This window comes from Pan troglodytes, chromosome 12 (assembly GCF_028858775.2).
Source record: "Pan troglodytes isolate AG18354 chromosome 12, NHGRI_mPanTro3-v2.0_pri, whole genome shotgun sequence".
In the NCBI taxonomy this organism is placed as follows: domain Eukaryota; kingdom Metazoa; phylum Chordata; class Mammalia; order Primates; family Hominidae; genus Pan; species Pan troglodytes.
This window is the reverse complement of record NC_072410.2, coordinates 24,535,022-24,557,857: the sequence shown is the minus strand read 5'-3', so window position 1 is coordinate 24,557,857 and position 22,836 is coordinate 24,535,022. Positions and strand designations below refer to the sequence as shown.

At 41.8% G+C, this 22,836-nt stretch overlaps 2 protein-coding genes across 7 annotated transcripts; one reads left to right on the top strand and one right to left on the bottom strand.

The window, feature by feature from the left end:
• Positions 1–3,415: 3,415 nt before the first annotated feature.
• COA5 (cytochrome c oxidase assembly factor 5) lies at positions 3,416–13,012 on the bottom strand. Of its 5 annotated transcripts, none has more exons than XR_010149303.1 (3): positions 12,273–13,012; positions 8,206–8,289; positions 3,416–4,892 (listed from the first exon to the last, which is right to left on the bottom strand). XR_010149303.1 is itself a non-coding variant. In XM_003949863.6 (3 exons), exons 1-3 carry the CDS (start codon positions 12,506–12,508, stop codon positions 4,851–4,853), a joined length of 225 nt encoding a protein of 74 aa, XP_003949912.1. In that variant the 5' UTR covers positions 12,509–12,628; the 3' UTR covers positions 3,504–4,850. The 5 variants fall into 5 exon arrangements, 1 of the variants encoding a protein (XP_003949912.1); XR_010149300.1 differs by having other exon boundaries at positions 12,300–13,012; XR_010149301.1 differs by having other exon boundaries at positions 12,366–13,011.
• On the top strand, positions 12,692–22,608 carry UNC50 (unc-50 inner nuclear membrane RNA binding protein). Of its 2 annotated transcripts, none has more exons than XM_001158336.7 (6): positions 12,692–12,829; positions 13,859–14,142; positions 14,878–14,998; positions 20,294–20,433; positions 20,519–20,620; positions 22,261–22,608. In XM_001158336.7, exons 2-6 carry the CDS (start codon positions 13,863–13,865, stop codon positions 22,395–22,397), a joined length of 780 nt encoding a protein of 259 aa, XP_001158336.1. In that variant the 5' UTR covers positions 12,692–12,829; positions 13,859–13,862; the 3' UTR covers positions 22,398–22,608. The 2 variants fall into 2 exon arrangements, with proteins under 2 accessions (XP_001158336.1, XP_063645591.1); XM_063789521.1 differs by having other exon boundaries at positions 12,715–12,829; positions 13,746–14,142.
• Positions 22,609–22,836: the final 228 nt, after the last annotated feature.

The following is a 22,836-nucleotide window of genomic DNA, read 5'->3' as shown; positions in this document are numbered from 1 at the left end:
ATCAGGGATATGTAATAATACCATTCCATAATTAAAATAGAATATGAGATATAAAAGGTAAAACAATAATGATGGTGTAAGTATTATAGAAAACATAATATATGTACTATCTTTGAAAAATTTTAGAGCTGTAGTTTGCACGATAGAAAATATATATCAACATTTCATCACATCAGAAATATATGCAATGTTAGATCTATTACATTGTGACATTTTAGGGAAAAAAGAACTGGGGTTTTACTTTTGTATTCCTATGATTGTGGCCAGATTTTGAATGATTAATATTTATAGAATTGAATTAAATGTATTTCTAAAAATTAAAAAAAAAACAACCCACCATTGTTGAACAATCTCCAAAGGAAATTAAGGAAACAGTTCTATGTACAGTAGCATCATAAAGAAAATACTCAGGAATAAACAACCAAAGAGGCAAAAGTCTTGTATATTGAAAACTACAAAATTTTGCTGCAAAGAAATTAAGAATGCCAAAAAATGGAAAGACATCTTGTGCACATGGATTGAAAGACCTAATATTGTTAAGATGACAGTACTATCAAAAGTGAGCTACAGATTCAATGTACCCCCCCCCCCCATCAAATTCCCAACTGATTTTTTTGTGTGTGGAAATAGAAAAATCCATCCTAAGATTTACATCGAATCTCAAGGAACCCCAGGTAGCTAAAACAATCTTGAAAAAGAACAAAGCTGGAGGTCGCATACTTCCTGATTTCAAAGCTTATTATTACAGAGCTACAGTAATCAAAATAATGTGGCACTGGCATAAATATGTACAGACAGAAGTGCAGAATAGAATAGCATGCCCAGAAATAAACCCTGGCATATATGGTCAAATGATTTTCCACAGGATGCCAAGACCATTCAATGGGGAAAGAACATCTTTTCGACAAATGGTGTTGGGAAAACCAGCTGTCCTTAGGCAAAAAAGCTGGACACTCACACCATATACAAAAGTTAACTCAAAATAGATCAAAGACATAATTTAAAAGCTAAAACTCTAACTCCTAGAAGAAAACACAGGAGAAACTTCATTGGAGTCAGCGGTGACTTGGGTATGACACCAAAAGCACAGGCAACAAAAGTAAAAACAAACTAGACTACACCAAAATGCAAAACCCCTGTGCATTTAAAAAAAAAAAAAAAAAGGCAGCCTACAGAATGGGAGAAAATATTTGCAAATCATGCATCTGATAAGAGGTTAACATCTAGAATATACAAGGAACTTCAACAACAAAAGAGCAAACAACCTATTTTTTTAATACCCATCTACCACCTTAACCATTTTAAGGGATTTAACCCATTTGAATGATGTAACTCATTCAAAATGACTTGAGACATCTCTCCAAAGAGATATACAAATGGCCAACAAGTATATGAAATTATGTTCACCACTAATCATTAGGAAGATGCAAATTAAAACCACACTGAGATACTTCACACCTATTAGGATGGCCACTATTTAAAAAAAAATAAAAAATAACAAGTATAGGCAAGAATGTGGAAAAGTTGAAATCCTTGTGTGCTGTTACTGTAGACTAGTATGGCTGCTGTGGAAAACAGTACGGCTGATCCTGAAAAAATTAGAATAACTGTGTGCTCCAGCAATTCCACTTATGGGTATATACCCACAAGAACTGAAAGCAGGGTCACAGAGGTATCTGTATACCCATATTCACAGCAGCATTATTCACAGTTACCCAAAGGCACAAGCAACCCAAGTGTCCACTGACAGATGATAGGTAAACAAAATGTGCTATATACATACAACTGAATATTATTTGGCCTTAAAAAAGGAAGGAAATTTTGATACATACTACAACATGGATGAACCTTGAGAACATATGCTAAGTGAAATATGCCAGTCAAAGACAAATGTGGTATGATTCCACACGAGGCACTTACTGTAGACATAAAGTAGAATGGTGACTGTCAAGGTGGAGAGTTGGAGGGGTGGTGGGGGTGAAGGGGAGTTCTGGAGATTGGTTGCATAATTGTGAGTGCACTCAACACTGTTGAACTGTACACTTAAAAATGGTTAAGATAGTAAATTTTATATGTATCTTACAATTAAAATTTTAAAAATATATTACAAATAAAAGCCTGAAAAATTATTTTTAAAATGAATCAGACTCACATGTAAGAGGTAAAAATGTAAAACTCTTAAATGAAGATAAAACAATAAATTTCCATTAAGCTTAGATTAGGCAATGGTTTCTTAGATACACCAAAAGAAAAAAATAAATTGTAATTCACCAAAATTAGAAATTATACTTCAAAGGATACCATCAAGAAAGTGAAGAGACAAACCACAAATTGGGAGAATCTGTGAATCACTTATCTTTAGGTGACTTGTATCTACAACATACAAAAAACTGTTACAACAATAAAAAGAACCGAACTGAAAACTGGACTAAGGACTTGAATAGACATTTCTCTAAAGACATACAGATGGCCAATAAGCACGTGAAAACATGCTCAGACATCATTAGTCGTTCGTTAGAGAAATGAAAGTCAAAATCTCAAGTAGATACCATTTCATACCCAGTAGAATGGCTGTAATCAAACATGAATTATAACTGCTGGTGATGTGGAGAAACTGGAACCCTCAAAGATTGTTGGTGGAAATGTAAAATGGTACAGGTACTGTGGAAAATTTTGGCAGTTCATCAAAATGTTAGTTGGGCCAGGAACAGTGGCCCACGCCTGTAATCCCAGCACTTTGGGAGGCCGAGGTGGGAGGATCACCTGAGCCCAAGAGTTTGAGACCAGCCTGGGCAACATGGGGAGACCCTGTCTCCACAAAAATACAAAAAAAATTAGCTGGGCATGGTGTCACGTGACTGTGGTCCCAGCTACTCAGGAGGCTGAGTTAGGAGGAGCCTGGGTGAGGCTGCAGTGAGCTGTAATCATGCCACTGCACTCTGGGCAACAGCAGAGACCCTGTCTCAAAAAAAAAAAAAAAAGTTGGAATTATATGACCCTGTAATTCCACTCTTACAGAAACATATGTCCATGCAAAATTTGTTCACTATTGTTCATAGCATTAGTCATAATAGCCCAAATGTGTAAACAAACCAGTCTGCCAACTGATGAATGGATAAATAAAATGTGGTGCATCTATACTATGGAATATTATTCACAAAAGGTAATGAAGTACAGATAGATTCTACATGTGGATGAGCCTTGAAAACATTATGGTAAAAGTGAAAGAAGCCAGTCACAAAAGGCTACATGTTATATAAAAAGTGTCTTAGTGGTTTTTAGAGGCTGAGGGAGAAGGGAAGTGACTGCTAATGGGTACAGGTTGCTCTTTGTAGTGATGCAAATGTTCTGGAATTAGTGGTGATGGTTGCACAACTCTGTAGATATAATAAATAAAAAACACTGAATTGGTAAGTTTCAGGGTGAATTTTACGGTATGTGTATTTCTCCAAATAAAGCTCAATAAAGCTATTACTCAACAAAGATGACAGGGCTTTATAATATACATTTTAGAGTTGTTTGTTTACTTTTATTAATAAAAAGTTAGATCACTTATATATATATACATTGAAAAAAACTATTATTGTCCCTTTCCTGGTGAAAAGGAGTATACACAACAGACCTTTGTGATATTCTGCAACAATGACCCATATTGCTGTGGAATTCTCACTTTTTAGTAGAACCTTTAAAAACTCAAGTGAGCTGTACAACGCCCCGATTGCTTTAACTCCAGTGAACCACGGAGGTATAAAGACGCTAGAGTTCTTTGTAATTCTTCAGTGCCAAAAATAAAGTTGGAAACTTGAATTCCTGTTTGACTCTACTGTATTAAGTGATCAGAATAAAATTACTGTAAGGCTAATCTTCAACCACTTCATGGTTTTCATTCTTGCTTTCTATAGTGAACATCTGTTGTTTCCACTTGCTCTAAACCCCTTTCCTTTTGGGATTCAGCCCACTACTCATCCATGTGATTCTGACAGGAGTTAGCAATGACAGTGCAGATAGCCCAGGCCTGGCCAAGATCACAGGCCCCCATCCCCTCTTCCACAGGGACTGGTCCAATGCAAGGGCAGGTGATCCTGGGAAGACCAGAGTCCTTTTATAGATTTGATTTGTGGACCCTGAAAAAGGAAGTTCTCTCTCTCCCTTTTGAATCATGGATAATAAGGATGTGGACTTGGAGCTGACACTGGCCCATTATGTAGAGCGGGCCAGACTGAAAATGAAACCAGGAAACAAAAACAGTCCGAAGATGATGGTAAAGAGCCTGGGCAACACAATCTGGGGCCTAGCATCAGCTATGCCTGTGGACGCTATTAAAGTGCTGAGGTTATTACTTCAGTGAATCAGACCACAAATGAAGTATTTCTTCTCTAAGGAATCAAACACAATTCATTTTAGAACTAGACAGGAAAAGACTGAACTAAAGAAAAAGTTTTATCCTAAACTTTCCCAACAGACACCTTCTGGATAGGCTGCATGTTATCGACTGTGTCAGTCACATCAGTGGCCTGTACAAATTGGGTAATTCAATTGAAGAGTCAAGTTTGCAAATAACAGTCTTTCCATTTTCTGTGCTTTAGAACAATTCTCAAAACACATTTATTATGCTCCCAACCCATACCTGTTCAATTAGGTTTTTCTTCTAAAAATAACTTGGATCAAGAGAATCATTTACTTTATACATATTCGAAAACAACTCATCCACTTTCTTCAGTGTTCCACGGAGGGGAAATCTGGTCCAACCAAACAGATGTAGTAAAAAGTATGTTTCCTGTTTTGGCTTCTTTGTGTTAATGACCAGGGAAAATATTTGTTGTTTTCCATGTTGGCTTCAACATAATGCATCAATATCCTTTTCTTCCTCTGAATCTTGCCCTGTTATCCAACTGAAAATAAATATACAATTAAATCAAATTTGGTACAATATAATTAAACACCCCTTACTTTGGTAAGGGTATCACCGCATGAGAGAAATAAACCAGTTATTAGCAAAATCAAAAAGGTGATGACATCAGAACTACCAAGAAAAACCACAGTAACAAAGATGGCATTGGCAGGGCACAGTGGCCCACGCCTGTAATCCCAGCACTTTGGGATGATGAGGTGGGCGGATCACAAGGTCAAGAGTTTGAGAGCAGCCTGGCCAACGTGGTGAAACCCCATCTCTACTAAAAAATACAAAAATTAGCTGGGTGTGGTGGCATGCATCTGTAATCCCAGCTACTCAGGAGGCTGAGGTGGGAGAATTGCTCGAACCTGGGAGGTGGAGGTTGCAGTGAGCCAAGATCGCACCACTGCACTCCAGCCTGGGCAATAAATAAATAAATAAATAAATAGATAAGAAAGATGGCATTAAAAATAGAAGTTCCGCTTAAGGGCAATCAAGAATCCAAATTACATTTAACTTTTTATTTGGACTATACTCAATATACATTCTTCTTCTAAAAAAACTTAACTTTCTAGGTTTAGGTTAATATTCAAATATATTTGAAATCTTTAAATTCCAACTGATGAGCCCTGAAAAATGTTAAGTAACACATTACTTTGGGATTAAAAATCCTTCAGGTGAATTACCACCTCACAAACTGGCAGCACGTTCTTTGACTGAAGCCTTACAGTGCAGTCATTTCTTAAGGGTAGTAGGTAGAGCAGAGGGTTCTAAAGTCAGTTTGTAAGGCAAACTTGCATAGTCAATGTCACTCCCCAAAAATTCTATATTGGGGGTCCCTAACCTCCAGGCCATAGACCTGTACCAGTCCATGGCCTGGCAGGAAGCAGGCCACACAGGTGGTCAGCAGCAGGAGAGGGAGTGTTAGGGCCTGAGCTCCACCTCCTGTCAGATCAGGGGCATTACATTCAGATCAGCAGCATTAGAGTCTCAGGAGCATGAACCCTACTGTGAACTGCACATTCAAGGGATCTAAGTGGTACGTTCCTTATGAGAATCTAATGCCTGATGACCTGAAGTGGAACAGTTTCATCCCAAAACCATCCCCTGCCCCCTTCCCCGTCCGTGGAAAGATTGTCTTCTTCCACGGAATTGGTCCCTGGTGCCAAAAATGTTGCAGACCACTATTCTATAGGAAGGAATTATTTTAGAGACAGACCCTGCCAGTTAGTCCAACAAAGTGTGGACAGACAGCCATTTATTCACTGAGCACTAGGTAAAGTAGCTAAAGCCATACTTTTAAAAAAAAATTTTAAAACACAGGAATCAGGATGGTGAACTGCTCATACTATGAGAGAACAGCAGATTCAAACTTCCCATCTCACCTTCAATAAGATGCACACTCACTTTAATAGCATACAAAATTACCCACACAATTTAAATTTTTATATTTCTGGGTTTTTTGCCAAGCATGTATAACAAGTTGCATTAACAGCGATATGACTCTACTCATTTTGGAGGACTAACAGTAAAACATGGTCTTGGAGAAAGATTATAAAAAGGTCCCTAAGCTGGTCGGGTGTAATGGCTCATGCCTGTAATCCCAGCACTCTGGGAGGGAGAGGTGGGTGGATCAGGAGTTTGAGACCAGCCTGGCCAACATGGCGAAACCCCATCTCTACTAAAAATATAAAACTTAGCTGGGCATGGTGGCAACTGCCTGTAGTCCCAGCTACTCGGGAGGCTGAAGCACGAGAATCAGTTGAACCCAGGACGCAGAGGTTGCAGCGAGCCAAGATCGCACCACTGCACTCCAGCCTGGGCAACAGAGCGAGACTCCATCTCAAAAAAAAAAAAAAAAAAAGGGTCCCTAAGGTGCTCTTCTCAGTGTCAAAGTATATGTGAAACTCTGCCTTGTACTGATATTTAGAAATGGTAAGAACATTTTACTTTTTATGTAAGATTGTTAAAAATTTCTGCTGAAAGTAGATAAATTGTAAAAATAAAAAAAATCTGACTTCGTTCTTTGGAGATCGAAGACTGAGCTTTAGGTAGAGAATTTCAGAGGGTTTACTGCACACGCTTTGAAATTCTTGACAAAGTTAAAGGTTTGCATTTTACATGGGAAACAAATCTATGTGAGAGAAGGCAAGAAAATCCTCCTCTCTTCACACTGAATGACAGGAAAAGATGTCACTTAAGAAAGTAAACAGAGCAGGGCCAAATTTAATCTAACTTTACACCCTCCCTGGATCTGATTAGCTGGCAAACATGCTCCAAGTTCTTTGTTTACAACCACTTGCAGGTCGTAAGTATCAGTACCCTCCATTTCTTTTGTTAACAAAAAGGAAGGGATTTGCAGTGTAGTTCCTAAGCAAACAAAAGCATGCTCAAGGCCAGGTGTGGTGGCTCACTCCTGTAATCCCAGCACTTTGGGAAGCCGAGGCAGGCAGATCACCTGAGGTCAGGAGTTCAAGACCAGCCTGGCCAACGTGGTGAAATCCCATCTCTACTAAAAAAATACAAAAATTAGCTGGGCACAGTGGCAGGCGCCTGTAATCCCAGCTACTCAGGAGGCTGAGGCAGGAGAATCTCTTGAACCCAGGAGGCAGAGGTTGCAGTGATCCGAGATTGCGCCACTGCACTCCAGCCTGGTGACAAAGTGATACTCCGTCTCAAAAAAAACACACAAAACAAAAAACAAAAAAAAAAACATCCTCAAGTCCAAGTGCTTTCTTCCTTTAATGGGATGCTCATATTTTTGGTTTTATACATTTCTCCAAGAAAAGGGTCTGTTTCCATTCCAAAGATCTCCATACATCTTCCAAATCAAAGAATGTTAGAATGAACCCCAGAGATTTGTAATCTCTTTTTAGGCCCTTTTTCTACAATCCATCCCTCCAAAATTCAAACACAGATACTGACATTTTCTCTTAGTCACATAAGGCACAAATGTATACACCTTAGAGCTCCACATTATATGTTTGTATACAATTGCCAACTGATCTGAACTCGAGTGGCCAACATCAACTTTTACCCATATATACCTGCCGAGACTTCATTCTCACACTTTCAGAAATGCATGAAGTTCAGCAGCTGTAGTTAGCACGGTGACAGAAGAACATAACAATGAGCTGTGGGTTTTTATGAACGCTACCTAACATTAACTCACTGGAGGAAGAAATATTATCTATGTAATTTTTTCCAAACCATATCACTGCAACTTACCTATAACTATTAAGTCATTCATATATTTAACCTCCCTATAGCTAATTTTTAGCATAGGCTTTTAAAAATCTTTAACCACTTACCACTGATCTTTTACACTCAAAAAATGCGTACTTCAAAGAGTTGCAGTATCCTTCCTTCAAACACTGCCGAGGTGATTTTCCTTCCTATGACAGACACATAAAACAATATAAACACCTTGGAAATTTTCTCACAAAGTACAAAATAATTGTCCTTCTGAAAATAGTCCTTTTTAAAAGTGTTAAAAGAGGAAAATAGAAAGTTATGTAGGAAATAGTTCTTAATTCATTTGGGCTATTGGTGCCTAAAGAATGAAAAAAAAATTGTAAAGTAACTTGGGAACTTTAAGGACACTGTTGAATTCTTGAAAACACTGGTTTCTATCGGATACTTTTCCTTAAACTGTTTATATAAAAATCTAGAAAGGGATATCTTCATTTCCTTATGGGTGAAATGTGTGAACTGGGTACCCTAAAATCAGAATATTTTTAGTGTTGGCACGAAACACTTCACAAAGATATTAACAAGGCAGGCTGGAATACTACTTAAATAGAAACATGTGGCCCATTCATGCACCAGGAAAAATGTAACCCAAAGCTCATCTGCTCTGCATAATCAGGGATTTTCCCTCAAGCAGATTTTGACTCTACAGCCGCATCACTGCAGCCACTCCCCAGAACCTTTATGTTGCAAGTGCCAGGCACGCTCTGCTAGTTTTTCCTATGAAAAGCTACAGGGTACTATGTCTGTGGTATTCCTGTTCCCCAGGAATCTTGGCCACCTTCCAGTCTGTATGTGTGCCTGGGTCCTAGATATCAAATGTCATCTACCTCAGTGACTCTCAAAAGTGGATAAGAGTAGCAGGTTTCCTTCCTCTCCAAACTCTGCAATTCTGCTGGTGGGATGTGCTGCCCACATGAACGACGTGGAGGCAGACAAAAGAAGACTAACCATATAAAAGGTTATAACTATAGTTTATAAGCTGATGCCTCTTCAAATTGTATCTAAGATGCTACCTTTTTCAAAAGCTTTCAACCTATATTGTCAACTGCCTGGGGTAAAGATCCATCTGGATACACTAAAGCTAAGAGACAGGCATTCGTTATCCACTCCACCCCAAATAACAGACTGCTAGCTGTCTGCTCTTCCTTTTTATCCAGCATATGGCTGGGTGAGATCTCCTAGACACCCTTGCATCTAGCTGTGGTCCTGTGACTTAAGTTCTAGCCACTGGAATGTGTGGGAAACAGGTGTAGAACTTCTGGGTTGGTCCTTAAAGAGGCTTGCCCCTTTCCTCACTTCACTCCATAAGGTTGCCGGGCCTGATGATGTGGAAGCAAACCAGTCTTGGACCATGAATATGAGAGTAACACCCTACTTGCTATATTTTCCTATTTTCACAGCACAGAGTCACAAGATCAACAGTGTCTGTGTTCATGGAAGATTGAGGGAAATGACCAGGCCCTGATTATAGGCACAAGGACAAAAGAGAAAGTTCTCTATCTTGTTTAAGCCACTATTATTCTGGGTCTCTGTAACATGCACTTGAATCTATATTCTAACTAATACACTCCCAAGCTTTTTTGCCTTCTGAGGTCAAGATCAGTCAGTGCTCTCAAACATGGCTGTGCCCAAGAACCAACCTAGGAAAGAAACTTTTAACTTATTGGGGGTAGGGTGAGGGCAGCAGTGGAATCTGTACTTTTAAAAAGCCACACCACTTCTAGGTGATTCTGATGAAGAGTCAGTGGATCTGGAAGCTGTTAGTGGAGACAAAGAAGATACCCTATGATGAGTGAAGTTCCTCTGGCAGAGTTTCATTGTCCTGATCATCCAGGAGTCATTAAATCCTAAGAAGTCTCTTCAAGAGATGCCTTTTGAATCTGCTTTTTCCCTGCTTTCCTCCAGCCCCACTGGAATTTACATCCTTACCATTACCCTGAGTTTCTCTGAGGCCCTCTAACTCCTTGACAATCTCCCAAAGCAGCACCTAGAACTAAATACATGTTTATGTTGAATTCCTCCCTAGAGCGAGGTGCTGCAGGTTTCAGGTGGGTTAAAGACTGGCAAGAAGAGACTACAGCACCAACCTGCCATAGGATCAGATTAACCTTTTTATTCAAGAACTTAAGAAATCAAAAATTTCCATCATAATTAAGGTTGCCACACAGAGCAAGCACAGACCTCAGCAGAGCCTTCCTTGGTCTTTCAGAGTCCCCAGTGAGGAGCAGTGGGCAGTAGCTGCCAACAGATTGTAGGAGATTGTTCTGGACCTGCAAACCTCCTCACTATTGCCCTTTTACAATCCAGCTGAAGTCAGCATTCAGAATGAATTTAACACAAACTGTATACGAACTTCCATCTAAAGAACTGCTTATAAGCATCACGTTTTCTGGCTGACCAAACTGAGCATTGGTAAGGCCACATATTCAATGGCGGGAAAAGCAAAGTCTGTACCAGCTGTCCCAACCATAATCTCTGCCTACAGCATTCTAGCCAAACAGCTCCGCTTTCTATACTGGAGAGACCATGTTCCATTCATCAGTATTTGTTCCCTGAACTGGAGCCTGGCACTCCATACATGTTTGCTGTATCAACCGCTGCAGAAAGCCAGCTTGGAATTCTCTGTGCTGCTGCTATTGTCCTCCACTTGGAGTTTCTTTCCTCAGTCCTACTCAGTGTACTTTCTTCCCTTGACTACTCATCAACATGGCCTTCCGATGCTGAACGTCTGGATAAAATCCAGTCTCCTCACTCTGACACACATACAGGCCTTCACACCTGGCTGCAACCTTCCCCTCAGGCCTTCTGTCGCATTCCCCTATGGCAGGACACTAGCTCCTCTGCGCCCTCCCACATCTCCCTGCCTCTGCACTTGCTGTTCTTTCAGATTTTCCCCACAACCACAACAGTTCCCACTCCTTTACTTGATAAACTACTACTCAACTTTTAAGACTCAGCTCAAATGTCATCTCAGAAGATTCCAAATTCTGAAGCAAAATCAGACGCTCTCCCTTGGGCTAATGCATTTTTCTCCTCAAGATCTAGTCATTAAACACATGTTTAATAAATGCTTACAGTCTTATGGCAGGAATTTAGACCCTTAGATGTCTATTTCTCCCATGACACCAAGCTTACATGGGTAGTGACTGTTACTGATTCATCTTCGTTATCACCAGTGTCAGGTACCATGCCTGCCACTTAAGAGGCATTTACCAGGAGCTGGCTGAACGGCAGCACCAGTGAGTAAGGGGCAGAGGGGACACAGCCCTGGACAGGGGAGCCTGAAAACAACGGTACTTCAGTTTCCTCATTTATATAAGGAAGTTGGGCGAGATAATCTCTTAAATTTATAATAACTCAAGTTTTACTAGACATTGGGAGGCGAGAATGGCTGACTGCTAAAATCAGTGAACCAAACAAATCGTGACTCGGTAGAAACACTGATACAGTCTTACAGTGGATGTCCATTTGGGGGTAATCTTTTCTCTGAAATAACAGCAACTTTCTGAAACTACATCCCCCAATGCAAAGACAATTGCACACAACTGAATGCCCTCTCGTCGGGCCTCTGCAATTGGAAAAGGCACTTGTGCTTTACTTGAGCTCTAATCCAGAACTCAGGTCCACTGTGAACCTCACTACATGTTTCAGTGCATTCCAAGAGGGTGCTGAGGAGACCCGTGTCTGTAGCCGGGGAGTGAAGGAAGAGTGTAGGGGAAGCAAGATACGAAATCGTGAAAATATGGAGTTGCCTTATTTTTACAACTTAACATCCAAGAATGCAGAGAACTGTAACTCAGAAACAAATTCACATCAACACAAGTCAAACTGAGCACACATTGTCACAACTGAACAGGCAGGAGACACTACTGGCCAGGGCAGTGTACCAGGTTTACGCAACTCTCTGGAATCATTAATTCTACAGATTATCATTTCTAGGCAGGCAAGAAACCTGGCTTATTCTCCTTTATGTCTCCAGAGCCTAGTAGAGTTCTAGCATTCAATAAACGCTTCGTGAACTGAAATGGGTTAACCTTTACAAAAACCCGACAGGGTGCGTTTATCGTTATCTCCGATTTAACCCCACAGGGAACTGGGGCTCCGACAGCTCAGTGGATCTGCGCACGTTCGGTGAGCCCGAGCTGTGACCTACGCCCGGGATGGTTAACTCCAACCGCCGCCGCGGGCGACCCGCTGCCCTCCGCCGAGCCAGGCCTGCCTGGGACAGGGGTCGTCACCACCGGGAGCGCCCGGCCGCGCTACCTGGACCACACAGTCCGACTGCAGCAGACACGCGCCCAGGTCCTCCTTCAGGCCCGCGCACGCGCCGCCCTGCGGCTTGTCCTCATAATACTTAGGCATGACGGCGCTTCCCCTCCGCTGCGGACTCGACTTTCTCCCACCGCAACACTTGCAACCGGGTCGGGAGCGAGCGAGGCCCCAGTCTCAGGGGACCGGAAGCCAGCGGCAACAACTTCCGGCGGGCCGCGGCGGTAGGGCCGAGGACTACGGGGGCCGAGAGGTGGCGCGTCCGCGGCGGAAGTCGGTGCCCGTGACGCGGCGCGCCCCAAGGGCCGGCTGCGTTGCGGGAAGGGAAGCCCGCCCGGTGGCGGCTGGGCTCGGCTGCTGGGAGGAGGTGGTGGGCTGGTTCGGACGTGGGTCGAGGCTGTAGCAGGACTCCAGGTGAGGCCTGAGGACCACTCTGCCCTCCCGCGGCCCGGGCTCGCGCCGGGGGCCATTTAATCCCGACAGCTTGCGGCCTGACGTCGCTGCGGCCTGGCAGTGACCATGTCGGCGTCCGGCCCCTCGGCCGGCGATAGAGTTGCGGCTAAAATGAAAGGACGCCCAGTTACATTTGCATCGTAGATAAAGAAAGAGCATTTAGTATAAGCATGCCCGAAATGTTGCGTGGGATGTAGGCATACTAAAACCTTATTCGTGGCCTGTCTGAAATCCAAATGGAGCTGGGTATTCTGTGTTGTTATTTGCTAAATCTGGCAGCCGTACCCGCGGCCCCGGGCAGGGAGGGAGCAGCTGGGCTCGGCCAGACCCTGCTGGCGTCTGGGGGGCCTGCGAAGTGGAGGGGAGACGGGCAGCCGGGCAGTGGCCGGCGCTCCCCGGAGCTCGGACCGGTTGGACTGGACTCCGACGCTACCGCTCCCTCTGCTGAACTATTCCGGATGTAAAACACTAGGGATCGGAGTTTTTCTTGGTTTTTTAATCTCACTCTAGTGACCGAGAAGCTTGCTGGCAGTGCGCTGATGGATCTGTGGGAATAGGCCATTTATTTGACCTCTTCAGTAACACTGTTCTAACCGGCTGAAACTGCTTTCTTAGGCATTTTCTTAAAAGCTTGGTGGTTAAGAGCACGGAATTTCGAGTCAGATTTCCAATCTTGGCTCTATCACTATCCTCGGAGTCATGGGGCAGTCACATCATCCCTGTCTCTGTAATGGTAGCTGCCCCTGGATAAGTGTTATTAGGTGATTCAGAAGGGTGGGCTGTTGCCCTTGCCTGAGGTTGCAGTCTGCGGTTCCCAAGCCCCAAGACCCGCCTCAGAACTAACTGCATTTGCTTTTGACTCCTGGCCTTTCTCTAGGGTTGGGAAGAACATGGAAAGTGACCTCCCTGCCAAATAACTCAGAAGAAGAGTGTCGGTAGCCAAAAGTTTCTTCAGAATACGTGTAAAAGAAATGTTTTTCTTCCATCTAGGAAGATGTTACCGAGTACTTCAGTGAATTCCTTAGTGCAGGGGAACGGAGTCTTGAATTCCAGGGATGCGGCAAGACACACAGCCGGAGCGAAACGCTACAAATATCTGAGAAGGCTTTTCCGCTTTCGGCAAATGGACTTTGAATTTGCTGCCTGGCAGATGCTCTACCTGTTCACATCCCCACAGAGAGTTTACAGAAATTTTCATTATCGAAAACAGACGAAGGACCAGTGGGCCAGAGATGACCCTGCTTTCTTGGTCCTGTTAAGTATCTGGCTCTGTGGTAAGTGTGTTTATCTGAGATAGAATTGAACGCTGAGTGTTTCTGATTAGATTTTTTGTTATAAATGTGTTGTGGGTCAGAATCTGGAAATATTGGAAACTATTTCTCCTTTTTACTGAAGCCTCAAAAAATCTCACAGGAAAGAAAGTTGTAGTCTTGGTTCTACAGGTCCCAAGCAGATGCCAGAGTAAACTGTTACCCTAGGACATTGAAAAGCAGGGGACAAGATTCACTCCATATCTTTTTAAGTACTTGAATCGGTACCCAAATGTCAGCTGACTGTGAATAGGAATATGAAACTGGAAATTGCATTTCACAGGCAAATCCACAGTGAGAATTGTAAAGGTTTTGATGGGAACCTGAGAAACTGAAGTTCTCCAATTCCATAATGCAAGGGTCTCATTTACCTGTAGGGTGTTGAAGTGGGTAAGATATTGAAGTTTATAGGGTGTTTTGCACCTTAACTGGACTTAAACTATGTTAGTGCCTTCTCTACACTGGCGTTCTAAATACTGAGGCCACCGTGGTGAATCAGCCTGGCAAGGGCCCACCTCAGGAAACTTCAACTCTCTCAGTGGCCACGCTGTGTCCCAAGGTAGTGTTCACACATCTTGGGAGTTTTGTTTAAAGACCTGTCTCTCCCACTAGCCTGGGCATCTGGAGGGCAAGGGATGTGTCCTGTATTTCCAGAACCTAGCAGAGTCCCTAAATGAATCTTGTGAATCTTTCTTTCAGTGTCCACTATAGGATTTGGCTTTGTGCTGGACATGGGATTCTTTGAGACAATAAAGCTTCTCCTTTGGGTTGTACTCATAGATTGTGTAGGCGTTGGTCTTCTGATAGCAACTTTAATGTGGTAAGTACCATAACTTTGGTTTTTCAGATACTGCTGTAGCATCTCCATTTGTTTGCTTCAGAGGTACAATAGCAGCAGATGGAAATTGAAACCCAGGTAGAGTTACTAAATGATCAATTTTGACTGCCAAGATTATTACAATTTTCCCTCCTGTGTTGCCACCTATATCAGAAAATACTATAAAGGCTGGTTTATAATATTGTCAAATGTAGCAAATAATTGAAATAATTATGTTTTGAACCCAAAATATCTGAGATCGGTCTCAATTTAGAAAGTTTAGTTTGCCAAAGTTAAGGACATGCCTGTGACACAGCCTTAGGAGGTCCTGATGACATGTGCCCAAGGTGGTCGGGGCACAGCTTGCTCTTATACATTTTAGGGAGACTTGAGACATCAGTCAATATGTGTAAAATGTACATTGTTTTAATCCAGAAGGTGGGGAAAGGCAGGTTATAGTTAGATAAGAGACAAATGGTTGCATTCTTTTGAGTCTTTGATCTGCCTTTCACTGAATACACAATTTACTTGTGAGAGGCAGGTACAGGAATAGTCATTTATGCCTTAATCTGGCTCAGTGAGTCTGCATTTTTACATAAACAATGGGGCAGAGGAAGCAATCAGATAAACACTTGTCTCAGGTGAGTAGAAGGAGGACTTTCTGTCCCACACCTGTAAAGATAAGCTATCTTAGGAATAAAATAGGAGGCAAGTTTGCCTGACACAGTTACCAGCTTGACTTTTCCCTTTGGCTTAGTGATTTTGGGGTCCCGAGATTTATTTTCTGCATACTAACAAAATGCCTGGTTTTGCAAAAATATTACAGATTTAGCCAGTTCTGCTTAAGTTGTCTGGATGATAGCATGGTTTTCCACATTTGTCAATAGAGACCACTTCTTGATATTCATTGTGTTTAAATCCATTTAGATCTAAAGGGTTATTTTGTGGAGTCTTACTTTGAATCTTTGCATTAAATGAAGTATACTTGAAAAAGAAGGATTTTTTTTTTTAAACTTCTCATGCCTTCCTACTGAGAATAAAATTCTCTCTCTTTCTCTCATACACACACACCCTCCCCCCCGCCACCGCCACACACACACAGGCTTTATCAGAAGGGTTCTCAGTCTGACTTTGGTTGATTTAGCAACAGCAGTGTACTGAGGATAAATCTGGTGTTTGGTAAAGTCCTCCTGTGTGGTTGGCATGCTGGATGAAGGGCAGAGGATGTGGCTAGCGATCTCAGTAGAGGACCAGTGGTTGGGTAGACATGGTGGTCATTGTGGAGAACATTTTAGTTGTAGAGAGACCTGGGTTCAAATGCCAACTTAGTTATCTGTGAAACTCTTAGTCCCAGTCTCTTCTTTTACAAAATTTAGTTAATTACCTATTCTGTCCAATTTTTGAGATAATTATGTTATGAAAATTACCTGACACAGTTAAGTGTTCAATATTTGGTAGTTACTAATATTTTAAGCAAAACTCTGCAACTATAACTTCTGATACCAGCCTTTTTTTTTTTTTCTTTGAGACGAAGTCCCACTCTGTCACCCAGGCTGGAGTGCAATGGTGCGATCTCAGCTCGCTGCAACCTCCGCCTCCCGGGTTCAAGCGAATCTCCTGCCTCAGCCTTCTGAGTAGCTGGGATTACTGGCACACACCACCACACTTGGCTAATTTTCATACTTTTAGTAGAGACAGGGTTTTGCCATTTGGCCAGGCTGGTCTCAAACTCCTGACCTCAGGTGATCCTCCCGCCTCAGCCTCCCAAAGTGCTGGGATTACAGGCGTGAGCCACCGCGCCCAGCCAATACCACCCTTTTACAGGCATAGTTCAGATATGCTAGTTCCATTCCAGACTACTGCAGTAAAGCAAATATCACAATAAACTGAGTCACACAGATGTGTTGGTTCCCAGTGCATATTAAAATCATATTTACACTGTACTGTCTTTTAAGTGTACAATAGCACTATGGCTCTAAAAAACAATGTACAGACTAATTTAAAATGCTTTATTGCTTAAAAATGCTGACACAGAGACATGAAGTGAGCATATGCTGCTGGAAAAATGGCACAGGCAGACTTGCTGGACACAGTTGCCACAAACCTTCAATACGTAAAAATTAAAAAACTACAGTTTCTGTGAAGCGCAGTACAGTGCAGTGTGGTAAAATGACATATGCCTGTATTTTCCTTTGTAACTTCTGACTAGTACAGCAGAGCTTTTGTATGTGCTAGTTAGCCAATAAATGCTGTCCACTGTTAATATAAAATTCTAAAATCTGGCCTAGAATTAATACTAATGTAAGTCATGTATTCATTACCAAGAAATTCATGAAAAACAAGTGGTGTGTTTTAAAATTTCAATAAATAAGACTTTCAAAGGAATAGTTTCATTCATAACAAGCATTCTGCCCTGAATGCAGTAATTCTGGAGGCCACTGTCTTAGTCTGTTCTCAATGCTGCTATAAAGAAATATCTGAGACTGGGTAATTTATAAAGGAAAAAGGTTTAATTGACTCACAGTTCTGCATTGCTAGGGAGGCCTCAGGAAACTTATAATCATGGCAGAAGGCAAAGGAGAAGCAGGCACCTTCCTCACAGGGTGGCGGGATGGAGTGAGTACAAGTGGGGGAAATGCCAAATGCTTATAAAACCATCAGATCTTGTGAGACTCACTGACTATCACGAGAACAGCATGGGGGAAATTACGTCCATCTGGCCCCACCCTTGACACGTGGGGATTCTGGGGATTGCTGTTCAAGATGAGATTTTGGGGACACAGCCAAACAATATCAGGCACAGAAGGGGACCAAATCAGCCTGGAGTTTAGCACATTTCATGTGAGTCTGTATCATAGTTTGAATTAAATAGAAAGGGATTCAGTGTATTTTTGAGAACCTATGTTGTGTGAGGAACTAGAAAGAGAAATGACTACATGTAATGATGACCATCACAGAGGAGCTACAGAAGCCAGCATAAGGTGGTGGTTTGTGGAGATGGGGAATAGTTGACTCCTGATGCTGGGAATTGCAAGTGCAATGGCATAGAGGTGTGAACAGCACACTAGGTCTGGGAGCATAGGGTGACACCGAGTCACTGGGGAAGAGATGTGACTAGAGAAATTGGCCTTCATGCCATTCAGGAAAAAAATTGGACTTTATCTCATAGACTGCATGTGTGGGTTGGGGGCAGAAGGAGGTGGGGAGCTTTGAGGCTTTAAAGTAAGGAAATAATGTCAAACTCACACTATGTTTTCCATGGCAGTGGAGGAGGCAAAAGTTGGAGTAGTGAGTGGGCAAGGCTGGATACACTTGCAGAGGTCTGCGTAGGAGTAGAGGAGGCCCAGATAGTATGGTGGTGATAGGAATAGAGAGGAGAGATGGATTCGAGAGCTTCCTGAGATAACAAGGTATGAGGGGGGATCAGGAAGAGGGAGTGGGTGGGAGGCTCCTTTGGGATGACCTGTAAGATTTTGGCTTAGATGACTGAGGAAGCAGCAGATGCAGATGAAGCAGCCCTTGCTGGCCTGTTGAGTTCAGGGAGCTTCCTGAAGAGTGAAAAGAAGGTCAGTAGACACTGAGGTTGATGACTCTAGACCTAGAGGCAAGAGTCTGGGCCATGATGAGCCTCTGACTGGCGTTAATATGGAGCTGGGAGGTGAAAACCACAGTGCCTTGGAGTGCTCTCGGAAGGCACATCTGTCTTCCAGAGGAAAGACTCTCACTGAGGCCAGAAGCTTGAAAAGCGCCCATTTGGGATAAGCAGGAGAATAGGGGCAGCAGAGAACGTCTACAGAAAGGGCGCTCTTGGGGAGCGAGCTACATACTGATTCCATAAAATTTGAATGGCACACATTCTTGGCTAAAAAGGAAACTGTCTTGGTAAGCTCTAGTTTGTTCAGTATTGTTTTGGCATTTTCAGATAACGAAATGCAGGGACTGTTAACATTAGTATTGTACCTCTGTTTATTTTCCATTTTTATCCCCAGTGATGGAATAGCGTATTCTTAATTGTACCCTTGAGATGAAATGAAATAATACATTAAAAAATACATTGAATTTCCAATATATGTTTATAATACAAGTTTTGTTCTTTGAAGATCTTTTCTGTTACTTGGATATTTTACTTTTTATTCATCATTGAACTGAAAAACCAGTAGGCCATGTTGTAGAACAGTGACATACACTTGAATAATTGTTCTTATGGCTGGATGCGTCACTCTTCCTAACTGCTTCTTACTATTTCATCCTCCTTTTAATAGGGGGTTGACCCAGGTCTTGGGCCTTGGGCCTGTTCATTATCCACATTCATTTTTTTGGTGACATCATTCAGGCCCGTGGCTTTAAATATTAATATCATCTACACACTGATGAGTTTATATTTCCAGTTTGGACTTGTCTTCTAAACTCTAGACATTGTATACAACTTCTTACTCCATACTAGTTGGCATCTTCAACATAACAGGTCCAAATTCAAACTTCCGCACACTCCTTCCCACCTCAAAACCACTCTTCCCACAGCCAGCCCCACCTCAATTAAAGGCAGCTCCATCTTCCATTTGTTCAAGGCAGAAATCTCTCAGTCATCCTTGAGTATTTTTTTCTCATACTCCAATCCAATAATGTCAGGAGCTCTACCTTCAGAGTATCGTGTGTGCCACATCTTAGCACCTCCACTGCCACCAGCCCCTCTGCTCATCTCTTCCTTGCAGTAGCCTTCTAACTGGTCTCTGCTGCCAGTCTTGTCTCTGGAGTCTGTTCTCAGATCCGCCACCAGGGAGGCTCTGTCAAGGCATTTAAGTCAAATACTTTTCTCAGAACTCCACAGTGGCTTCTCACGTCACCAGGAATAAAAGCCAAAGATTGTAAAACGGCCACAGGCTTCGTAAGACATGGAGCCTGTGTGACTTGATGTTGGCCCCAACCCTGTTTCTTTTCTGACTTCATTTCTTGCTCCTTTTCTTTCAGACACTGGTCTTTTCACCATTCCTCAGGCCTGCCAGGCACCATCACTATCCTTGGGTCTTTACCCAAATGTTACTTTATGACCCTCATATGTACAATTGCATCTCAAGTTTGTATTCTCCACATTTCTCTGCTGCTTTCTCTCTTTCCATAATACCATCTGACATAGGTGTATCATTGTCAGCCTTCCTTCCTAGATGGAAGGCAGGGATTTTTGTCTGTTTTGTTTACTGGTATATCTCCAGAATTTAGAATGTCTGCCGCATAGAAAGTCGTCAGTAAACATTTACAGAATTCATTTTATTATGAAAGAAATTTTAATTTTGCTCTTAGGTTCATCTCTAACAAGTATTTAGTGAAACGACAGAGCAGAGACTATGATGTGGAATGGGGCTATGCTTTTGATGTGCATCTCAATGCTTTTTATCCACTCCTGGTCATTTTGCATTTTATCCAGCTTTTTTTCATCAACCGTAAGTAGCAGTTAATTAGAATATTATCCAAGTCTTCATTGCATGCATTGGTAAAGGGACTCATGGTCTGCGTCTCTTCTGGCAGATGTTATCCTGACAGACACATTTATTGGATATTTAGTTGGAAATACCTTATGGTTGGTTGCAGTTGGCTATTATATCTATGTAACTTTCCTGGGATACAGTGGTAAGTAATTTTTTAAAATGTTTTTGGTTGAGAACATAGCAAGAGGGGGAAAGTTGTAACAGTAGTACAAACAGCTTGCTTTTATGGAACACTTACAGGCACTATCCTAAGTATTTTATGTGCATTATCTCATTTAATCTTCATGACAATTACACAGGTTTGTTTCCGTTTTCAAATGAGGAAACTGAGGCAGAGAGATTAAGCAACTTACCCATGGTCATGCAGCTAGAAAATGGCCTAGCTGGTATATAACAGATTTTATACTTTCAAGGAACCATGTTAAACCATACCGGTTATCTCCAGATGACTTGCAGGAATCCAAGACCATTCACTCCTCTTCTCCCATGCTTTCAGGTTGTGGGTTACCAGCAGGAGGGTAGAGCGAAGAAAGGTGGGGCCCAGCATCTTGTTACATAGGTCTATGAACTGAAGTTCTCTAAAGCCTTTTGAATCATACTTTTTGCCCCATTCTTAGTTGTTTTCATGATTACCGTATGGTTCTGTAGACGATCACAGAAGATCGGGCCCAACATTTATTGTCCTCAGGACATGTTTGCAGATTTACTGTTAAATCCTGTTGTCAGTTCATTCTTCTTAATATGAATGAGGAACATATATTATTTTTCATTTATGTTAAGAAATGATCCCATTAAATAAAGCCAAATAAAATCTAGAGACTGCGCTGTACGTTTCTTACCCCTTCCTTTCCTGTTACTGTAGATGATTAGGGCCTAACTGTAAATATAGATGGCTCTGACTATGCCTGGCTCCAGAGTTGTTCCCACCCCGGTTCTCTCCCCCCTCGGCTGGTTTGTCAGGGAACACTTAACCCCTTCATTGTAATGCCTTGTTTGGGGAGTGCTTTCTCTAGTCCAGGGGAGATGTTTGTGTCATTTCTAACGAATTTTGAAAGTGTTTTGTGATGAGAACACTGCAGCACTGTGGTTTCTCTAAGTGGTTATTTGAACACTCCTGGTAACTCCCTATACCACTTAGAATAGTTGGAGTACAGCTCAGTTTGTTTAAGAACTTCCTATATGAGAAATACTTAGGTTGGGATGCATGGGGTAGGGTCCCGCTAACTGAGCAGTGAGCAAGAAACATCAATATTTGGAGCCAGACTTTTATATAAGAGTTTCAGTTCTTTTCTGAAGCCTGGGCTACTAGTTGAGCTCACACCCTCTTAAAGTGGGGGTATAATGCTTTACACTGGAAAAATCTCAAATAGCTAAAAGATGTTTTCCTATAACGCCATCCATCTCTGTACTTTAAGTTGGACTCCTAGAGGTTTCTGAGGCAGTCACAAGTTTAAATTCACCACTGTTTTCATGAATATTTGTGACATTTCTCCCTCATTGTTAACCTCTCTTGGTCCAGTGTATGATGTCCCACTCAGCCTCTGTGCTGAAATAATTCCTCTCCTAGGTTTCTTCCCAGCCCTAGACAAGGAGGAAACAGCACAGAGGGGTTGGGAAGAGTAGTCTAGTTCTGGGCATAAATAGCATCATCTTACTGATTCAAAAGATGCATTCCCTTCCACCCCACATGTTGAAGTAAGCTGTCTTTCAAAATGTTCATTTATTAGTCATTTATTTATTTGTTTTTTTAAAAAAATCAGTTTGGATTCCTTTCTTTTCCAGCATTGCCATTTTTGAAAAATACAGTAATTCTTCTGTATCCATTTGCACCTCTGATTCTGCTCTACGGGCTGTCCCTGGCACTGGGATGGAACTTCACCCATACTCTCTGTTCTTTCTATAAGTACAGAGTGAAATAAAAAGTGAGAAGATTCAATCGTAACTGTGTCAACAGTATTGTGAAGTGATCATTTCTTGTAAAACTTGTAAATAAACTATCATCATCTTTGTAGATATCTTAAAGGTGTAAAGTTTGCAAATTTGAAGAAATATATATTAACACTGTGGTCAGGTACATTCCTTAAAACTAATTAAATGTACATTTCTATAATAAATATTTTTTAAACTAAAGCATGTGTGTTCCCTCTAATATTTGCAAATGTAAGAGCTACATGTAAAATGCTAATGGCATGGGGAAAACATAAACGTAAAACAATATGAATTATTTTTGAAAGAGTATCATCTAGTTGGAGAACAAGGGAATAATCATACAGCCCCATCGCTCTCCTATTGACAAAGATGCATAATCTCCATTTCTAATGAGCTGTATTTTAAATACTTACTTACTTACATAAGCCA

Bases quoted from the DNA above. Each gene is read 5' to 3' on its own strand.
- COA5 (XM_003949863.6), bottom strand. From the start codon at position 12,508: ATGCCTAAGTATTATGAGGACAAGCCGCAGGGCGGCGCGTGCGCGGGC. The intron at 8,290-12,409 runs GTAGCGCGGCCG...TGTCTGTCATAG, and splicing joins AGTCGGACTGTGTGGTCCAG to GAAGGAAAATCACCTCGGCA. The intron at 4,893-8,205 runs GTAAGTGGTTAA...ATTTATTTTCAG, and splicing joins TTGAGTGTAAAAGATCAGTG to TTGGATAACAGGGCAAGATT.
- UNC50 (XM_001158336.7), top strand. From the start codon at position 13,863: ATGTTACCGAGTACTTCAGTGAATTCCTTAGTGCAGGGGAACGGAGTC. The intron at 14,999-20,293 runs GTAAGTACCATA...TTTTGCTCTTAG, and splicing joins CTGATAGCAACTTTAATGTG to GTTCATCTCTAACAAGTATT. The intron at 20,434-20,518 runs GTAAGTAGCAGT...CTCTTCTGGCAG, and splicing joins CCAGCTTTTTTTCATCAACC to ATGTTATCCTGACAGACACA.